The following is a 19,370-nucleotide window of genomic DNA, read 5'->3' on the forward strand; positions in this document are numbered from 1 at the left end:
ACCTATTTATACAATTTTGTACACTGGGTTTTGGTCCCACTGAAAGTGGGGGAAAATGCTTACAACTAATTTGGGTTAGTGCAAGGTGCAAAGAAAATGCAAAAGACACATAGCTTGCAAATTCTGTTGTTAATTTGCAAACGATATGACTATTGATTTGGGGAATGACGTACTTTGGATTTTTGGGAGTTACTATGGGATATAATAACTTTGGGAGGAATGTACTCTGGGAGTACTCTGGACTTTTTGGAAGTTTCTATGGGCTTACTTATTTTGGGAGGAATGCACTTAAGAAGTGCTAACAATTCATGTTCATTCTTGAACACCTGCAAAAAGCCTTCGAGAGTTTATCACCAAAGTTTTTTTCACTGTTATAGAAGGCGAAAAAATGCGATTTTCCACGCTCTTAAGAAAAATTTCAGAACAAATTTTCACGCTTTTCCCATCGATCTGAATTTTTAGTAATTAATATTTCTTTATTAGAGGTTTCTTTAGGGGGACCAACTTTTGAAATCAAATCGTTCTTTTTTTGCTGTGGCAATTTCTAGAAGAGAGTGAATAAACTCCTTTTCTCAGGCCTTTTCTAGAATATCTCCGAGAAGTAGACTAAATTAAGAATAGAGAGATAAAGGGTAGGGTAAGTCAAAACAGAGAATGTTAAGATGATAGAATTAATTTTATTAAATCGAATTGAATTTATAACGATCGCTTTATTTACCCGGAAAGTTCTAAATTCATCATATTTTATTAAAAATAATTTTATTAAAATTCTTTTACATTTTTTTTTACAACGAAAAATTAATTATTCAACTTAATGTAAAACCTCATAAATAACTCACGCGACAATCCCGGAATTAAAAATAAAAATTCATCATTCATGCTGTCTTTGCAACTAATAAGTTTTGCTTTTATTGTTGTCTTTCTGCCGAACGTGCCTTTGAGTCATTTAAATGACACCAATTTGCTTTCTTCTGCCCATCGCATACAAACGACCCAATAATTGGGATTAATCATATTCAAGCTTTGCTTTGAAAATTCAATGAAAAACAAATCAAAATCTTCTTCAACGTTTGATATTGACAAAAAAGATTTTTTTTTGTAGGAAAATTAGAATTTATTTAAATTATTCAGAACAAAGATTTAGAGGCCAACGTTGAGAGGGAGGCTCGTTTGGTCTTCTGCATGAACTTTGCACCTTCCTCACTTGGCGGGAAATTCCTCATCGCATAAATGCGCAATCATCCACTGCGGGTGTGACTTCAGGTTCATCATCAGCTGCTGGTCAGACCATCCTGCTTCGAGACAAAACCACCGAGCAACTTTTGACGTACTGCCCAGGCAAGTTTGCCCTTCGAATACCCACCACACCACCATCCCCTGAGGGCCCCACTGGCATCACGTATAAAAGCCACGGGAGCCCATCCAGAGAGCATCAGTCAGCTTTTGAGCATTTCTTGTGAAGTTTCCCAAAGCCCACCCCCCAAAAAACTCATCAAAATGTACAAGGTTTGTGTTGAAAAAATAAAGTGATAAAGTGACAAAGTGTTTTGGAAGTGAAGTTTAAGATAAAAATTTAAAAATCTCTTTGTAGCTCTTCTTCTTGCTTGCCCTCATTGCCTTCGTGGCTGTTTACGCCGGTGAATACGAGAAGGAGGACCTGTCCGAGGCTGAGTCCGCTGCCTTTGCCTACTACCGCCCATACTGGGGTGCTCGCTTCTACGGACGCTACGGCTATGGCTACCCCTACTACCGCACCCTTGGCTTCCCACGCTACTACAGCGGCCTCTACTTGTAAGCCCTTTCCGCGACGTTAAATCCCACACCGGCTGCCACCCTCCCTGTTCAACACAATGCCTGCAATAGCTCCCGAAATTATAGTCATCAAACACAACTCACAGTCAGATCAAAAATAAATAAATCCTTTTATACCTTTTAGAAAATTAATTATTCTTCTTTTATTATTCTTATTACTTTGATCCTTTTTATCCTTCCAATTTGGTCCACTTGACGCTTTCATTCCATAGCCAGGCTGCCATTTCGTCATCCAAGGCTTGGGGTCTTGGTTTGGCTTCCTTACAATCACTACAAAAAGGACAAGGAATTGAATTTTTTTTAGGAATATTGCAGTTAAAAGAAGTTTATTCATTTTTAAGTTAAAACTCTCTTAAAAATTTTATCCACTTTTAAAAAAAATCGTGTTTTTATAAAAAGTTGGATCGATTCTGTTAAAAAAATCTATATTAACCCTTTAACGTCCAACGTGAAACATAAAAACATTGAAACATGCGGTCTTTTATCGCAATTTTTATTCTATGAATTTTTTAGAGGACTTTTCTCACTCAGAACGTCTTCTTTGACCCCTTATGCGTGAATTTGATGCATTTGTAACATGGAAAAACAATTACATTCATAAATAATTGAAAAAATAAAATGTTTCACGTTTGGGTCAGCGTATGACCCAAAAAACCTTAAAGGGTTAATTTAAGGCTAATCAAATGGAAACAAATCAAATCAAACAAAATTCTTCCTCTCAATTTGTTATTAACCAAAGTTCCTAAAATCACACCAAACTTCAACTCAATTTAATATTTTTATCATGAAAATTTTAATTTAAAAAAATAATATTTTAATAATTCTGACACTGTTTAATTTTTTTATGATCTACAACCTTTATTTTATTACAACCTTTGTTTTCAAAACAGGAAAATGAATGAAACGGAAACAATGATAATTATAATTTCACTAAAAATTCAAAATGGTGGCATTAAGTAGGCAATTTGGAAGTTATTTCTGCCTCTAAACCTTTTACGTAAAATGTTCTTTAATAAAAAAATTAAGTTAGTTTGAAACTTTATCCTTTAACTATTGTATAAAATTCAGATGATAAAGAAAACTTTCTAACTAAACTAAACAGATGGCATTATTTGCCAACAAACTCATCGATTTTTCATCGAAGACGCTACAGAGCCGCCATTTTTAATCTCTTCGTGGTGTTAAGGAATTTTTAACATAAAAATCAGCAAACACACAAATTCAATCTTTATCAATTTAATTCAATCTTTATCAATTTAATAACTCACCTGAAGTACTTTCCAGTAACGTCTTCTAGAACCGGATCAACGGCAAGTCGAATTTGCGTCTGAGCCCCACTTTTGGGGGTTTTGTAGATCGTATACATGGCTGGGCGAAGTATAAAATGGAAAAATGCCGGAAAATGGCGTGCAAGTTCGGTATTAACGACGCCAGGGTGAAGAGCATTAACGGTGACCTTTGTCCCCTCGAGACGTCGTGCTAGCTCTCGCGTGAAGAGGATGTTTGCCAGCTTAGACTGTCCATAGGCACTAATACGGTTGTAGGATTTATCACTATTTAGATCAGCTTTATTTATTTGCCCCATACTATGCGCCAAGCTGGAAACGTTAATAATGCGACTTGGGGCGGATTTTTTGAGTAGATCCAGCAGGAGATTTGTCAGGAGGAAGTGCCCCATGTGATTGACGCCAATTTGCATTTCAAATCCATCCTCAGTGTGACATTTGGGGATCATCATCACTCCAGCATTGTTCATGAGAACATCAAGGCGTGTCTCCTCGTTCTTGAAGTTAGCTGCAAATGTTCTAATGGACGCCATTGAGGCCAGATCGAGGGGACGGAAGTAAACATGCGGATTCCCGGACTTTTCAATCACCTCCAAGCGTGCTTCTTCGCCACGTTTCTTATCCCGACAGCCCATGTAGACTTTAGCCCCTCGTCGTGCTAGATCAATGGCAGACTCCTTGCCAATGCCCGTATTGGCGCCCGTTATTATGACAACCTTTCCATCCATCAGGATATGATCCTTCTTGAACTGCCCGCCTTGGACGAATTTACTACAACAAGAATCCATCAAAAAATTAGAATTTGAACCTCTTGTCGGGAAATTCTACGAAGCGGAAAGGGGATTAAATCAGACAAGCAAAGCAGAAAGGTCAGAAAGTAGAAATTCTTGGTCAAATGACTCAAATGGGCACACTTGGGTGATCTTCAACTGCTTAATTTGGGATCTTCCTTCACTTCTTTACTCTCCAATGCACGCAATTGTGGATTTTTTGCTTTAATTTTCCGTTCATTCTCTTAATTTTATTCATTTTACAAAGAAAAGTAATTTCTGTGTCACCTGCATCATTTTTTTGGCACTCTTTTTGCTCTTTTTTCTTGTAAATAAATTCACAAACTTTCAGTTTGCTTTAATTTTTCATTCTAATTTAGATTTTTGATGGAGTGAAAGAAAACTTTCTCTGTGGAAGCCATTTTTTAATGAGTTCAATAAAAGGACGCCAACCCGGTGGGACATGCATCGTTCAATCGATTCTTATCGATTCCAGGAGACATTGCTACTGAATTGCTTATCATAGTCCTAAAACGTAATTAACGTAATAAAAAGCGACTTTTGTCTATGTTTGGACAATAAAAAATTACATACGCCATTGTTCAGGACTCGACCGTTGGAAATCGAGTGGCGCGCGAGAATTTGAATTAATAGTGCCACGCGCGCGCTGAGATCGTTTAGCGGTGGTAGCGGCCACTGCTTGTCGCCGGCATGAGTTTTTCGGCTCATGCGCGCTCTTATGTCAACTCTTCAACACGGCACCACGCGATAAAGTGAAAATTCTAAAATTATTAAAATTATTGTATTTTTGGGGGTTTGTCCCGCATTTGAATTGTTAAAATAAAATCAGTGAGTTATTTGGAAGTAAATAAAGGACAATTGGTGGTGGAAAGTGCGCCTTTTCTTGGGAAATTCGGCGGTCTTCAATTACCTGGCAGCACGAGGCCTTGAGGGGAACTTCCGGACAAATCCAAAAATTTGTCCTCCTCGCCAGAAGGCTTGTATTAATCATTTCTACCTGTACTTAAAGGTAATTGGAGGCTTCTTGGGGCTTTGGGGCAGCGCCCGCACTATTTCTTATCATTCTAACTAATGCTGTGCATCTTCCAAAGGTAATTGGATACTCCTTGTGGCTCTCTGGGCAGCGCCCGTGACATTATTTTCCTATTCTAACGTTTGCTGTATGTATTAAAAGGTACGTGCTATACATAAATTGGTCCTTCGAGCCGGATGGCTTGTATTAATCATTTCTACCTGTACTTAAAGGTAATTGGAGGCTTCTTGGGGCTTTGGGGCAGCGCCCGCACTATTTCTTATCATTCTAACTAATGCTGTGCATCTTCCAAAGGTAATTGGATACTCCTTGTGGCTCTCTGGGCAGCGCCCGTGACATTATTTTCCTATTCTAACGTTTGCTGTATGTATTAAAAGGTACGTGCTATACATAAATTGGCCCTCCGACCCTACAACTGAACCACATCCGTCAGAAGTTATACAGTCCACACCTGACAAGCTACAATGATTTGTGAGCGAGAAGGAATTGCGTCCCAAGTGACCAGGGTCGAGAATTATCTGGATGGCATCACGGATGATGAGAGAAGCATCCCAGGCTTCAATGGTACGATGACATCTCAGCGTAACATCGTCGTGACTATGAAGGAAAGATACAACATCGTTCAAGAGAAGATCATCGCAGATCAGCCAACCTATGCTCACCGAATCTTGGAGAAGAACAACCTCAGTGCCTTTCTGAAGCGTTGTGATGACCTCATCAAGAAAATTGACAGCATCATCGGTGAGATTCCTAGGAAAGACGATGCAAACTTGAATCTCTCAGACACTTCTGGGCTCTTGATGTTTATGACTACATTCATGAGGGAGTCCGAACGACGACACAGTGAACAGCTGCAGATGATTGCGAATTGTCTCTCAAACGCAAGTACCAATGCTTCTTTTACTAACCGCCCTGCCATTCAAGAATTGCCTCAAATAAACTTTCCCGCCAATGCCACCAACTGCAAGTGTTGCGACCAAGCAGCACATTCTTTACACAAATGCCCCAAATTTCTTAACCAAAATGTTGAAGAGAAATTCCAAACAGTAAAGCGCCTTAAATTGTGCCGCAATTGCTTTGCTGGACATATGACGTACTCATGCACATTCCACCCGTGCACCAAGTGCCAAGGATGGCACAACGTTCTACTACACGAGAAGTTCCAACCCTCGGATCCCAGTAGCACAGATCCTCCTGCTACTACTTCTACAGCCCCTCTTGCAACTGGGAATGCTCAGCTTACTGTCAGTTCCGCGTCTCCTGCACCCCCCGCAGAGACCTGCTCTCCTCCTACGGTGCTGACTGTAAGTCAGAGCCATCAGGACTTCTCCAAGGACGAAATTCCACGGGTTACCATTCCTACTGCCTCAGATGATGTTGTTTCTTGTCGTATCATTCTGGATGGTGCGGCAACGATGAACAGCATGACCCACGAGCTTTATGAGCGATTGAATCTTCCCAAATATCCTACAAAAATCACCATTTCCGGAGTTAACGATGGACGTATTCGTGCGAAATTCTCAGTTGATTCCACAATTCGTTCTCGCATTTCTGATGCCACACTCAATATCCGATGCTTCACCCTTCCAAAGGAATCAGTCTTCGCATATGTTGTTGTTGGTGAACAGGAACCAAAAGTGCCTCCCGAGGCAGATGACCATCACCAAGCTTTCAAGACCATGGCATTAGACGAAGTACTTTCTCCATTCTTTAAACTTGAGAACATCCCGGAATATCCTGCAACCACTGAGAATCAAATTGCAACTGAACATTATTTACGAATGACCTACCAACGCAGTGAAGACGGAAGATTCATCCTCCAGTTACCATTCAAGAAGAATCCACGCGTTCTAGGCGACTCCCGTCCTTTGGCTATACGCCAACATTGCGCCTTAGAACGCAGGTTTGAGAAAAACCCAGCCCTTCGCTCTCTGTACATTGATGTTATGCAGCATCAACCCCGCAACAGTTGGATTGAACCAGTTCCAGATGATGAATACAAATCTCCAGCCTATTATAGGTCGCGCCTCGGCCTCTTGAAGGATTCATCATCCATGAAACTTCGCATTGTTCGTATGACAATCGCGAAGACCTCCACGGGTGTCAGCCACAATGACATTCTCCGAATTGGGCGTACAATTCAACCATTTCCTGCAATCCTCTTGCTACGCTTCAGGAAGAGAAGCGACAACCCCCAGGTCATTCTTCCAGCTGAGTCTTTGGAGATAGCTCAGCCATCCCGAACACAGCTCATTGATGTTTTGAGCCAATTTGGGTTTCCATTGGCCCAATGGTCTTCTAGCTACACAGAATTGTGCCCACCAAATGATGATCCTAATTCATCTTCTGAATTCCACTTTAGGGAGCACACACCTAGCACTTTGGGCCACACTGGGAACCCCACCACGAATTCATTTCTCTTTGCATTGCCCATTTCACTCTCTGAGGATTTCTCTACCAAATACGAAAGGACTTCAACAATTTCCCGCATTTTTGACCCAATTGGATTAATTGGGCCACTGATCTCGCAACAGGAAGTTCACGCTGCCCAAAGGGAGTGGGATAATCCAGTCTCACAGAATCTTCAGTTGAAATGGAAGGAATTCGTGCAAGAACTTCAAAACATCCTGCACTTCAGTGGTCCACTGTGGATCTCCTCCATCGCCAATCTAGTGCGAGTAGAGTTGCACGCATTCGCCGAGGCTTGCCAGAAGGCCTATTGTGCAGCCATTTTCGTCATCTCAGATCGGCTCCAGAAGATTTGCGCAACGTCTCAGTCAACTCAATGGAAGCACGTTTCCACCCATCAGAATCCAGCTGACACCATATCCCGGGGAGCCACCCCACTTCAGCTCCAGGATTCACCATTTTGGTGGAATGGCCCATCGTGGCTAGTCGAATCGCAAACTTCTTGGCTTCCAAAGTTTGTCAAGGAAGCTTGTATCCCCGAGGAATCAGCATTTTTAACCACAACTGAGAACAAGAAGCCAAATCCCACAATTCTCAGCTGCTTGATGGAAAGATATTCTTCCTTGACTAAAATGCAATTTGTCATCAGCCATTGCTCAAGGTTCATCACTACTTCCAAAAATCGCATACAGAAAATTCATGGACCTCATTCTACGGAAGAACTGGAGATGGCACTCGAGAAACTGATCCTCTTGGACCAATCGGAAGTATTTCTGGGACTACAAGCACATCGTCGCAAGAACCAGACTCTGAATTATTCCAAGTGGAAGTTTTTGTCATTTCTCGCGCCATTTGTGGACGAGAAAGGAATCGTTCGCGTTGGAGTTCGCCTCAAGAATTCAAATGAACCCTCTACAGTCAAGCACACAATTCTTCGTCCAAAATCCCGATTGACTGAGATGATCATTCAACAGGAATATCTTCGGATGCTCCATTCTGCTCCAACGCCATTGTTATTCCCTCTGCGTCAGAGATTCTGGCCTCTCTCTAGGCGCAATACCTGCAAGAAAATGTATCACATCTGTTATCACTGCAATAGAGCTAAGCTTCGGACGCTTGGGCAGTTGATGGCTGATCTCCCTCATCATCGAACATCATTCAACTATGCTTTCAAGCATACCTGTGTTGGCTTCGCTGTTCCCATTCAGTTTAGACCTTCCGCACCCCGGGGAGCCTCCACACGACGACTTGCGCACTTCAAGGGATACATCGCAGTTTTTGTGTACACGAGCACCGGGGCGGTGCACATTGAGTCCGTCTCTCTTTTACGACGTTTCACCACTCGCAAAGCCACTCCACGACACATGCACTTGGATTGTGGCAAAAATTTCGAAGGAGCAGAGCGGGAGTGGAAGGAACTGTTGCAACAAGAACAATTTCAACGAGGGATTCAAAATAGCACAGCACAGGATAGTGTTATTTGGCATGACGATCCCCCTGGAGTACTTCACCACGGAGGACTCTGGGAAGCATGTGTGAAGCGTATCAAGTTTCACCTGTACAGAATTATCCAACCTGTCACACCTGGGCCAGATGAACATGATAGAGTCTTCGACATTCGCATACCTGGTGGCACTTACGCCAGACCAACCACGATGAGTGCCCGGATCTCTTTATGCGACATGAAATCATCTTGCTCCGAAAATCCTGAGGAGTCTTCGGAGCAACCCGGGGAGGATGTTCAGGACTCGACCGTTGGAAATCGAGTGGCGCGCGAGAATTTGAATTAATAGTGCCACGCGCGCGCTGAGATCGTTTAGCGGTGGTAGCGGCCACTGCTTGTCGCCGGCATGAGTTTTTCGGCTCATGCGCGCTCTTATGTCAACTCTTCAACACGGCACCACGCGATAAAGTGAAAATTCTAAAATTATTAAAATTATTGTATTTTTGGGGGTTTGTCCCGCATTTGAATTGTTAAAATAAAATCAGTGAGTTATTTGGAAGTAAATAAAGGACAATTGGTGGTGGAAAGTGCGCCTTTTCTTGGGAAATTCGGCGGTCTTCAATTACCTGGCAGCACGAGGCCTTGAGGGGAACTTCCGGACAAATCCAAAAATTTGTCCTCCTCGCCAGAAGGCTTGTATTAATCATTTCTACCTGTACTTAAAGGTAATTGGAGGCTTCTTGGGGCTTTGGGGCAGCGCCCGCACTATTTCTTATCATTCTAACTAATGCTGTGCATCTTCCAAAGGTAATTGGATACTCCTTGTGGCTCTCTGGGCAGCGCCCGTGACATTATTTTCCTATTCTAACGTTTGCTGTATGTATTAAAAGGTACGTGCTATACAGCCATAAACTCTTAAGCTGATATTGAAATCTTCAAAACTCCGCAGTCATAAAGAAAACTTAATTTTTAAACGAGGTGTCATGAAAACCATTAAACTTGGAGTTGTTTTTATTTTCATTGAGATAAAATGATTAATAAAAACTTAAAGGCAGTTAAAGTGCTTACGTATTGGACTTGGTACAGAAGAAGTCATTATTAATTTGTTTTCTTTGTTATACAACACGTGGTGATAAGGTCAGAATAAGAAGCTTTTCTACTTGTCGGTGTAATTCAATTTAAATTGCATTCATAGAATTGAGGTTAAAAAATCTTTTATTTGAATTTCAAGAATTATATTATTATGTTATCTTGTTTTTCTCTCAGAAATGAGGAAATTCACAAAAGCTATTTCAGAATTTTTGACTCAACCCAGCTGTACTAAATCTAAATTAAATTAACCTTTTAAACCATCTCACTGCAGAGCAGATTAACATTTCTTGCAAACTTAAACAGCCCAACAATGTAATACAAACAAAAAGAAAAGAATACAAAACAGCGCTAAAATGAAAGGCATAAAAATTGAAAGATAAATAAAGACGATAGACAGTCATCAAACAATTTGCCAATAAATAAATTCTATGAGCGTCTCGTTGAATAGTTTATTAAGTCGCTAACCGTAAAGTCATTAGAATCGATCACACGTATACATTACACCCACTTTAGTAGTGGCTAAAAATATTAAAAAAAAAAAAAAAACTTCCTTAAATTGATTAAATCATCGTTAAGAAAGAAAATTTCGTGGAAAACTAAAACTTCAGGAAAAACAAAAAAAATTAAAGTAAAACGTCGCTGGAATGCATAAAAACTGAATAAAACTATGTATTGTTTTGGCTACAAGTATTACTTTATTTAATTCTTTCTTTCATCATCTAATCATTTTTAATCATTCTTATCAAAATACAGCATGATTTGCAAGAAAATCCACGTGGATTATGAGATTAGAAAGAAAAAAATTTGATTTTTCACAAATGCAGGCATCTCGCAAAAACCTCCAAAATTTTGATCATCATTTTCAATACATTTCCGTCGTTTTTTTCTCTCTCTCTGTTAGTCTTTCCATTTCTAATGGCAAAAAAGCAAATCACAAAATGTAAATAAACTCGTTTTCGTGAGCTTTGTTATCTCATTTTCATTTGGACTTGAGACGTTTTTTTTTGTGGGTCAACTCATCAATATCCATGCATCGTGACTTCTTCTCAAAAATTAAACTTCTTTTCCACTGAAAATGATTTTCTATTCGGCGAAGGAATTTTTTTTTGGTCAAATAATAATATTTGAATTATTGTTTAATTTTGAAAAGTAAATTCATCTCTTGAAACAAAAATTACTCTTAAGAATTTTTTAAAAGATATTCTTTGAAAACGCTTCTTATTCTTTAAAAATAGAGAATTAGATAGGAGAAAAGGCTTCAAATCTGACCTTAAAGAATTGTTATGGATAAATTTTGTTATCTAAACTTGAAATTTAATTTTTGATTCATAATAATTGTTCTTAAATAATCTAATTTAAAGTAAAAATAACTTTTTGCAACAGAAAATCTGATAAGAATATGAATTTATGCAGGAATTTCAAACAAAGAAATCAAATAAGATTACTTTAAAGAAATACTCTTAAAAATGCCAACAATGATGTCATTTTTGATACATGCAACATTCATGTTTATGTTTCATCTATGTTCACTTTTTTTCACGAGATAATTGTATGCTTTATAGTCTAAAAGAGAAAGGTACATTAACACAGAACAGTGACGTCATTGTTTAAATTTTTTAACAAATCATTATCGATTCTTCCAATCCCGCAGTGAAAAAAAAATGGAAAGTTTCTTTGAAAAATTAAAACTCTTTAGAAAACCAACAAAATATTATAATTTCCTACATTGAAAGGGATTTTGGGTATCTTATACATCCCCTTGTTCCCCTTGCTGTTCGGATTTAATCCACCTTACCCTCAAAATTGATTTTCTTCCTATTTTCACTCAGAAAAAAATCATTTTTCATCACCTTAAATTGCTACTTTAACGATATTTTTCTTAAAAAAAAAACTCAATTATTCTCTTAAAGAAAATCTTGTCTTCCAGATCATTCCCACCACATCCCATTATTTACACAGAAGATTCCCATAAAAATTTACAATTTAATTGCTTTTCGTAATTAGCTTTTAACAAATTATATATTTACTATCAAACACTGCTGTCTGTTTTGTCTCCACTTCGCCTGAAATGTTTTTTTTTGTTGTATATTTTAGTAAATCACCGGGATGGGTAAAAAGACTGGGAGAGATTTTCCAGAGATATTTTGCATTTTATCAGCATAATCTCTGCTTGAAAAAAAAATCAAAATTGTCGCGTCATTGATCACAAAATGAATTTTATGATGAAATTGCGGAATATTCTTCTGGATTCTTCTTCTACCTGTAAGCTTTCATAGATAAATTAGCTCATGAGGGAGCTTTATGACTCACAGTGTTTATGATTTTTATGAGGAAGACCCACAAAAAGACGCTGAGACCGTGATTTAGCATATTTTTCGGTTGAGAGACCTTCACGTGGGGCATTTCAAGGTAAATGCCTTTCGCGCGCTTTTTTTTGGGACCCTCTTTTTGGCCTACTGTGGGTGTGCTGGGTTCTCGTGTAATAGAATATTTTTTCCCGCCATTAAGAATTCAAAGAAAAAAAAACTTTCAAAATCACGAGGAAAAGCTGAGTTGTGGGTGAGATAAGATTTAAATGAAGTATTTTTAGAAGAAATTCAAGAGATTGAAAGAACTGATAATTTGCATCCGGGAGTGGCACAAAAACGCATAAAAAAACCGAAAATATATCCAAAGAAAAGGACTCTACTCACTGTAGGAGGTACAGAAGGATAATGAGGAGTAAAACAACGCCAATTGTTCCTCCAATCCATGCCCAAGTACTATTTTCCATTTCTTGTCACTTTTTTTCTTCTTTCAATTTGATAAACAAATCACCTCCACACTGCCCTAATCTCTGTGGCCGGAATAACACTGAGGAGTGTTGGAATTTCGTGGACCGGGCAGAGCGCACGCGGTTGCTGAAAAAAATTTCGCGCCTTTCCGAAAGTGCACGAAAACAGCCGAACACTTAACCCAAACAAAACATTGTCAAATTCATCGGACAGATTTCTTTTTTTTTTATGAATTTCTAGCATGGAAAGAGTTTTGGTGGACAAAATGGTGTTACACAGAGCTACTGACCAGGTAACAATCCTCACAGGTGATCGTGCCAGGTAATCTGCCTCAGAAACTCTCAATCCAATGTCCAGGAAACTCATAAAATTCCTAACAAACAATTCGCAGACTGAAAGATCTCCTCCGTCTCCGGTTAATTGAATGCGGATGGACAGACCAGCTGACAAGGGAAGGTTATACATTTAAGAGTACGGAATGGCTTGAAATTTTCACCAAATATTCTTTACAATGTATAAAAACCCTGTGCCAAGGCTTTTTTTCTACAGATCCGTAGTTTAATAGTTATAATTAATTAAATTTTCCCATAGAAAATTCATTTTGAGAGAGCAAAGCGCTCGACAGAAACGCAAGAGAGAGCACTGCGCGCGCGTCTGTGTGAGTGAGTGGTGGTGAGCAGTTCTTTGACCGTGCGCTCGCTACTTACCACTACTCACTCACACAGACGCGCGCGCAGTGCTCTCTCTTGCGTTTCTGTCGAGCGCTTTGCTCTCTCAAAATGAATTTTCTATGGGAAAATTTAATTAATTATAACTATTAAACTACGGATCTGTAGAAAAAAAGCCTTGGCACAGGGTTTTTATACATTGTAAAGAATATTTGGTGAAAATTTCAAGCCATTCCGTACTCTTAAATGTATAACCTTCCCTTGTGAGGCTGATGTGCCGGGAAGTTGTCAAGGCGGAAGATGGGAAGGTGAATGTGGACCAGTTGGTGCAGCAAGTCACCCCCAAGGCACGTACAATGATTCCGGACACAGTAAAGAAGGAACTACTGCAGAAAATTAAAACTCTGCTGACGGAACACGAAGAGAATCATTAGCTGGACACGATAAGGCTCATCCTGGACTTCCTGGACATAAAACTGCGCTAAATGTGATCTCCATTTGATTTAGAAAAACGGCCAATAAATTAACTTCCTGATAAAAAAAAACTTTTTTTTTTAAAAATTGAGTTTTGTGATTTTAAAAGTTTCCGTTATGTGGGTTCCGTTAAAAATTGGAATATTTTCGTGAATTCAGTCAGTGCAACAGAGTATCCGGGAAGAAGAGAACCTGGTAAGAAATATTAGATAGGAGAGTTTCCCAGGAAACTTCATGATCCCTTTGTCCTCCAAAGATATCCAGAAAGTGAAGAGAAAACTCACCCAAATGGCTCAAATGGATGAAGAATTTAACGGTAAAGTTGAGAAAATTGGAGAAGATTACTTCCGGATGATATTCCACGTCCCTTCAGCATTCTATGGGCACATCATTGGACAAGGAGGAGCAACATTGAGGCTCATGGAGGAGGATACACGAACCATAATTAGGTTGCCAAAACCCGGAACGGATGATATGATTACTGTGAAGGGACGACGTGTGGAGTATCTTGAGGCTGCCAGGAATAAGATTTACGACATTGTGGATACCTACAGAACACGAGGTATGACCCACTTCTTCTCCATTAACTGCGCCACAGAAGCAGTGAAAGAAGCATACGGGAAGTTCAAAGAAGCTGTCCAGGAAGCATATTCCCCTGAAGGTCTTCCAGAGATTTATTTCCAAAAACTTGAAAAGTTGCACATTACCTTATCTGGAATGCTTCTAAATAATGACCAAGATCGCCAAATGGCCGTTGATCTCCTTCATGGAGAAGAGGAAGCAATCCGAAAGATCATGGAGAAATTCCCTGGGAAGGCACATATAAAAATCCAAGGCCTGATGACCATGAATGATAATCCAGAGAAAGCTAAAGTTCTCTATGCACGAATTCATTCGGAAGCTCTCGAAGAAATTGCAGAACATCTGGACAGGTTAAACAGGAAGAGTGGATTATATACTGGAAGCATTAGGAAGACCACTGTGCAACTCCACATGACCCTAATGAATGTTGCCTACGACAAAGATGACAATGGGAGATTCAAGAAGGGAAATACCATCAACGCGAAGAAAATTCTCGAGGATTTTGGGGATTATTCTTTCGGGGAAGTTCCTCTAACGGAGATTCATCTTTCCCAGAGGAAATCCTACGATGACGAAGGGTACTACACTGCATTCACTAAACTATTTGTATAAAGTCCTTAAAAACTTCCTATTTTCGTTCTTTTGTGATTTGTCTCAATTCAAGACATTCAAGATTTTAATGAAATTGTAATTAAAATGAATTTCTTGGGTATTATTCAGCCTCTTCTCTTACCTTGTTCTCTAAAATCCTTTACTAAGCTCTCTCACTATAAGGGAAGTACCTAAAAACTCCATCTCCGGAAATTCTGGAAGTAATCTCCAAGAAACATAACCTTAAAAAAAACAAAAACCATCTTAAAATTCATAAATTTCACAATTTCCCCGCAAATAAAACAAATAAATAAATCCCAAATTCATTTAATGTTCACAAAAATTAATAAAATAAAAATTACAACACAAAATACATGACAACTGGTCAGGTTTTCTGGGTATCTCCCGGACACATTATTTTGGCGGGCTTTTTTTTCCACGTGCCGGCAAACTAGTAGCGCCACGCCGCGGAGAAACGTCAAATCGCACGTAATTTGGTTCTCGCGGATTTCACGGCTTCTTCCCGTGATCCTCTACATCCGGGAATATGTTTAAGATCCTGCGTAGGTGCATTGGGATCCATGCAAGGAAAATCCCACGAATAGTCGTGAATTCTAGTCGTTTTGCATGTGTAATCTGTCCTAAACATGACATCCGGGCATTCCCAAGTTCTGCTGCAGTACCTATCAGGTGTTTTTCATCGGAGTTCTCGGATGAGGAAGGAAGTGAGGAGGATGGGGAGTCAGGGTTGAATACCAGTGATCAGGAAATTAGGACAAGAGATCTTCTGTATGTGGACACTGCACAGTGGGATGAGACAATGAGGAAGCTGAAGGAATGCTCCTCGCTTCCTCAAGTAAGATTTTGATCCGCTTCCATGGTCTGGAGAGCTTCCTGGACATTTACGAGCAGTTTTTTACATCTTTTTCCTTCCAGGTTTATGCTGAACTGGAGATTTTGAGACGAAATCCGGAAGCAACAAAATTGGAATATTTTGTTCAGAGTCTCCTGACCCTGTGGGATATCCACAAGGATCTCATCCTGAATAACATTCACAGCAATTACCCACATCTTCTGGAATACCCCCTGAGGCCAGAACTGGAATTCCTGGTGGGGAAGCTGAATGAGAGTGCGGAGAAGTTCTCAAGTGAGGAACTTTCCTGTTGCCTCCTGTACTTGACAAAGCTGGGATTTGATGGTCCTCCGGAGATTACTGAAAAGCTCCATGATCACTTTCTCAATCTCGTGGCCACAGATTCCACGGGAATTTCCTTGGCATCCCTCTCGAGGTTCGCTGTGTACGTCAATGCCCGGAGAAATCTTAGTATTTTCTCCATTTACACCATCCTCATCCCAAAGCTAGTCTATCTCCTCAAAAGCTGCTCCACAAGTGAGGAGATCCGCCTTCTGACCATCTGCCTGGGAAATCTCTTCCACATCATCACACCTCATCAATTGGATCTCTACAGGTGACTTTCCGGAAGTCAGGGAAGCTTCCTTTCCTGTTTCCTGAAAAGAACTGAATTTTTATTTCAGGAAGAAGGTCAATGAACTCTACCAGCAGGGCGCCTTCAGCAACTCCCCCAGGAGCATCCTCCGCGTTGTGAACTTCCTGAATTTCATCCACTGGTGCCACGACAATACGCTCCTCATCCGGAAACTCATGCTCCTCCTGCAAAATAGTATTCCGGAAATGGAGACACGTGACCTGGTGAGCCTCTGTCGCGTCTTCCACAGTCAACTGGAACCTGCACAATTCCTCCCGGGGATTGTGGCTCAAACACGCCGCTTAATGGAGAAGAATCCCACCGTGGATCTCTTGGAGTGCTTCGTACTGGATGCTGTGCCCGAAACACGGAATCGCGTCACGCAGGAAGCAGAGAAGATCATCAAACGCGATGAAAATCTCACCCCAAACACAGTTTCGGGCTTCTTCAAGGTCCTCCGTTTCCTCAAGACGTCCAATATGCGCCTCTTCAACGCCTACTGGGCCCACGTACTCCGGAAAGTCTCCACAGATGAGGCAGAGCGAGAGAACTATCGCCTGGCCAGGCATTGCCACCGGTACATGCACTTCAACAACAACCTCGGCGGCACGTACAGATACATCAACCTCGAACGATACCTCGTCCAGCTGATTCTTGGGGAACTGGAGACGGGTGTGAGTCGCTTCATTCCCTCCAAATTCGCCAAAATTGCTCCCTTTGTCATTGCCTACGGGCACACGGAGAAATCCCGCGAGAAGCTTCCGGATTTCCTTGTGGAGCGCATTGAAACAATGCGAGATCAATTCTCCGCCACGGATTGCCTCAATCTCAGCCGGGGCATCCAGATAGCCCTGGAATTGCGATTCCGGAATAAAATTTCCGACGAATTGGGCAGTCAGTTGGCACGCATTGAGAATGTCTTTCATGCCACAGCTGAGAAGATTCTTGCCCAGAAATATGTTTCACTGTCGGAAGTTAATTGCCTAATCCGCAGCTTTAATGCCCGGAAAGGTGAGTTTTTGAAAGAAAAATACCTTTCCGGAAGAATTTTTTTCAATGAAAAACATTTTCCGGAAAATGTTTTCTATTGCAATCATTCTTCCTGTATGTATTTGAGAAGAAAAAGAAATTCCGGAAGATTATTAAATTTTTCTTTGAAAAACATTTTCCGGAAAATGTTTTCCATTGAAAACATTCATCCTGTATATATTTGAGAAGAAAAAGAAATTCCGGAAGATTATTTTCCAGAAGAAAATTCATTCCGAAACTATTTTCAAGAGAATAGATTTTTTCGGAATAATTAAAAAATATATTATCTCAAGAAAAGCTTACAGAAAATATTGAAAGAAAATCTCTTTTGGAAAAAAAAGATTTCGTTTCCGAGAAGTCCTTCCGGAAAATCTAGGAAGACTCATTTGAAGATTTTTTTCGGAAAGTTATACTCAAATGAAAAATATTCCAGAATTATTAATTTCAAGAAAAAAATCTTTTCCGGAAGATTATTTTCAATTGAAAATTTACTTTTTTTAGCTTCTCGGACAACTGATCTCTTCGAAAGGTTAATCCGGAAGTATGAGGAGAGTGAATCAGATCTCAATTCGAGACTTATAAGAGAGATTACTTTCAATCTCAATGCTTCAGTGTTCCACCTGCCCAATATTTGTGCCAAAATGGTGGATTATCTGATGCAAAATCACGAATTTATAATGGGAGACACGACTGAGAAGATCCTGTACTGTTGCTACAACATTGGCTATCCAATTGAAGAGGAAGAGATGCTAAAGAAGGCTGCGGACGTTATACAAAGGTAGGTTATGCTGTGGACGCAACGCCACAGAAAAAAAATTAGGTTATGTTAAAAATTTTAGAAAAAGTTAGGTTATATTGCCGCCATTTTTTTTTCCAAAAAAGTCATTGAAAAAAAGATCTTTCTTCCCAGAGACTTTAACTTCATGACAGGCCTCTCAATTGTCCAAGCCTGCCTGGCGCTGGCCTACTACAGAGCCCTGCCACAGGATCTCGTAGATCGCGTCTTCTGCACAGACTTTATTCAGCGACTAGAGCACGAGATTACTCTATGCTACAGCAAAGCAACGTACCCTACAAGAGTCCTGCATCAGGTGATGCAACTAAACAGGGCTGTCTGTCTGGACTACCCGGAACGGAATGTTCCGTGGTTCCAGCAAAACTTCCTCGAATCCCGCGTGACAGCCTTCAATACGCCCCACAGTAGGTTTCACGAAGACGTCAATGAGATCCTTCATTCCCTCACAACAACCCGGGAAGCCGTTAGAACGAATCATGTCACCCCCTATGGGTACCGCGTGGACTTTGTCCTGCACTTTGATCACCTCCAGCGTCTCATCCCGCCCCCAAGGGCAGATGATCCGGTGAAGAATGTCTCAAAGATTGCCCTTCTGCTGCACTCAAATGAAGCTTTCTGTGAAAATTCCACCATTTTGCGCGGAAATGAGCAGCTAAAGCAGCGACATCTGGAAATTCTAGGCTATCGCGTCCTGCATCTGGCACAGAGTGATTGGAATTCAATGTACCTCAGTGTTCCGGGGGCGAAGAGTCGCTTCCTCCGGAATTTGCTCAGTATTACCTGAGCAGAAGCAATAAAGTGATTGAAAAGTTTGTTTGAGCGTTTGTTTTTTGTTTTTAGAAATTAAGGAAAATTGAAAGGAAAAAAAAGGGAAAATCCGGAAAATCTAAAGAAATCAAAACCGTAAAGGAAAAAAAAGAAAAAAAACAGATTTCCGAAAATTCAATATAAATTCGATAATTCTATTATCAAGAGAAGTCCTTGTCTGAAAGATAATTTTCAAGAAAAAGTTCTTTCCGGAAGACATTTTCTAGAGAATGCATTCTGAAAAAAATCTTGTCAAGAGATAATTCTTACTGAAAGATTGTTTTCAAGGAAAAGT

At 40.2% G+C, this 19,370-nt stretch overlaps 3 protein-coding genes and 1 long non-coding RNA gene across 5 annotated transcripts; 3 read left to right on the forward strand and 1 right to left on the reverse strand.

Annotated features, from left to right (window-relative positions):
* Positions 1–1,921: 1,921 nt before the first annotated feature.
* LOC129793533 (retinol dehydrogenase 14-like) lies at positions 1,922–15,303 on the reverse strand. 2 transcript variants are annotated; one of them, XM_055833639.1, is made up of 3 exons: positions 15,099–15,303; positions 3,081–3,869; positions 1,922–2,082 (listed from the first exon to the last, which is right to left on the reverse strand). In XM_055833639.1, exons 2-3 carry the CDS (start codon positions 3,824–3,826, stop codon positions 1,983–1,985), a joined length of 846 nt encoding a protein of 281 aa, XP_055689614.1. In that variant the 5' UTR covers positions 3,827–3,869; positions 15,099–15,303; the 3' UTR covers positions 1,922–1,982. The 2 variants fall into 2 exon arrangements, with proteins under 2 accessions (XP_055689614.1, XP_055689613.1); XM_055833638.1 differs by lacking the exon at positions 15,099–15,303 and adding an exon at positions 12,561–12,730.
* LOC129793556 (uncharacterized) lies at positions 4,764–5,448 on the forward strand. The gene is made up of 3 exons (XR_008750931.1): positions 4,764–5,063; positions 5,135–5,216; positions 5,300–5,448. It is a non-coding gene; the product is annotated as an uncharacterized LOC129793556 (long non-coding RNA).
* Positions 13,631–15,077, forward strand: LOC129793534 (activating signal cointegrator 1 complex subunit 1-like). The gene is made up of 2 exons (XM_055833640.1): positions 13,631–13,978; positions 14,040–15,077. Exon 2 carries the CDS (start codon positions 14,072–14,074, stop codon positions 14,975–14,977), a length of 906 nt encoding a protein of 301 aa, XP_055689615.1. The 5' UTR covers positions 13,631–13,978; positions 14,040–14,071; the 3' UTR covers positions 14,978–15,077.
* A 70-nt stretch (positions 15,304–15,373) lies between the features above and the next one.
* LOC129793480 (FAST kinase domain-containing protein 1, mitochondrial) lies at positions 15,374–19,080 on the forward strand. The gene is made up of 5 exons (XM_055833555.1): positions 15,374–15,812; positions 15,893–16,425; positions 16,493–17,454; positions 17,974–18,250; positions 18,383–19,080. Exons 1-5 carry the CDS (start codon positions 15,504–15,506, stop codon positions 19,050–19,052), a joined length of 2,751 nt encoding a protein of 916 aa, XP_055689530.1. The 5' UTR covers positions 15,374–15,503; the 3' UTR covers positions 19,053–19,080.
* The last annotated feature ends 290 nt before the right edge of the window (positions 19,081–19,370 follow it).

The sequence above is a fragment of the Lutzomyia longipalpis genome, chromosome 3 (assembly GCF_024334085.1).
Source record: "Lutzomyia longipalpis isolate SR_M1_2022 chromosome 3, ASM2433408v1".
Taxonomy (NCBI): Eukaryota; Metazoa; Arthropoda; class Insecta; order Diptera; family Psychodidae; genus Lutzomyia; species Lutzomyia longipalpis.

Excerpts from the sequence above, each read along its gene's own strand:
- LOC129793533 (XM_055833638.1), bottom strand. The coding sequence starts at position 12,640 with ATGGAAAATAGTACTTGGGCATGGATTGGAGGAACAATTGGCGTTGTT. Across the intron at positions 3,870-12,560 it reads ATCCTTCTGTACCTCCTACA|TAAATTCGTCCAAGGCGGGC; the intron begins GTGAGTAGAGTC and ends TTCTTGTTGTAG. Across the intron at positions 2,083-3,080 it reads GTTACTGGAAAGTACTTCAG|TGATTGTAAGGAAGCCAAAC; the intron begins GTGAGTTATTAA and ends TCCTTTTTGTAG.
- LOC129793534 (XM_055833640.1), top strand. The coding sequence starts at position 14,072 with ATGGCTCAAATGGATGAAGAATTTAACGGTAAAGTTGAGAAAATTGGA.
- LOC129793480 (XM_055833555.1), top strand. The coding sequence starts at position 15,504 with ATGTTTAAGATCCTGCGTAGGTGCATTGGGATCCATGCAAGGAAAATC. Across the intron at positions 17,455-17,973 it reads CAGCTTTAATGCCCGGAAAG|CTTCTCGGACAACTGATCTC; the intron begins GTGAGTTTTTGA and ends TACTTTTTTTAG. Across the intron at positions 18,251-18,382 it reads GCTGCGGACGTTATACAAAG|AGACTTTAACTTCATGACAG; the intron begins GTAGGTTATGCT and ends CTTTCTTCCCAG.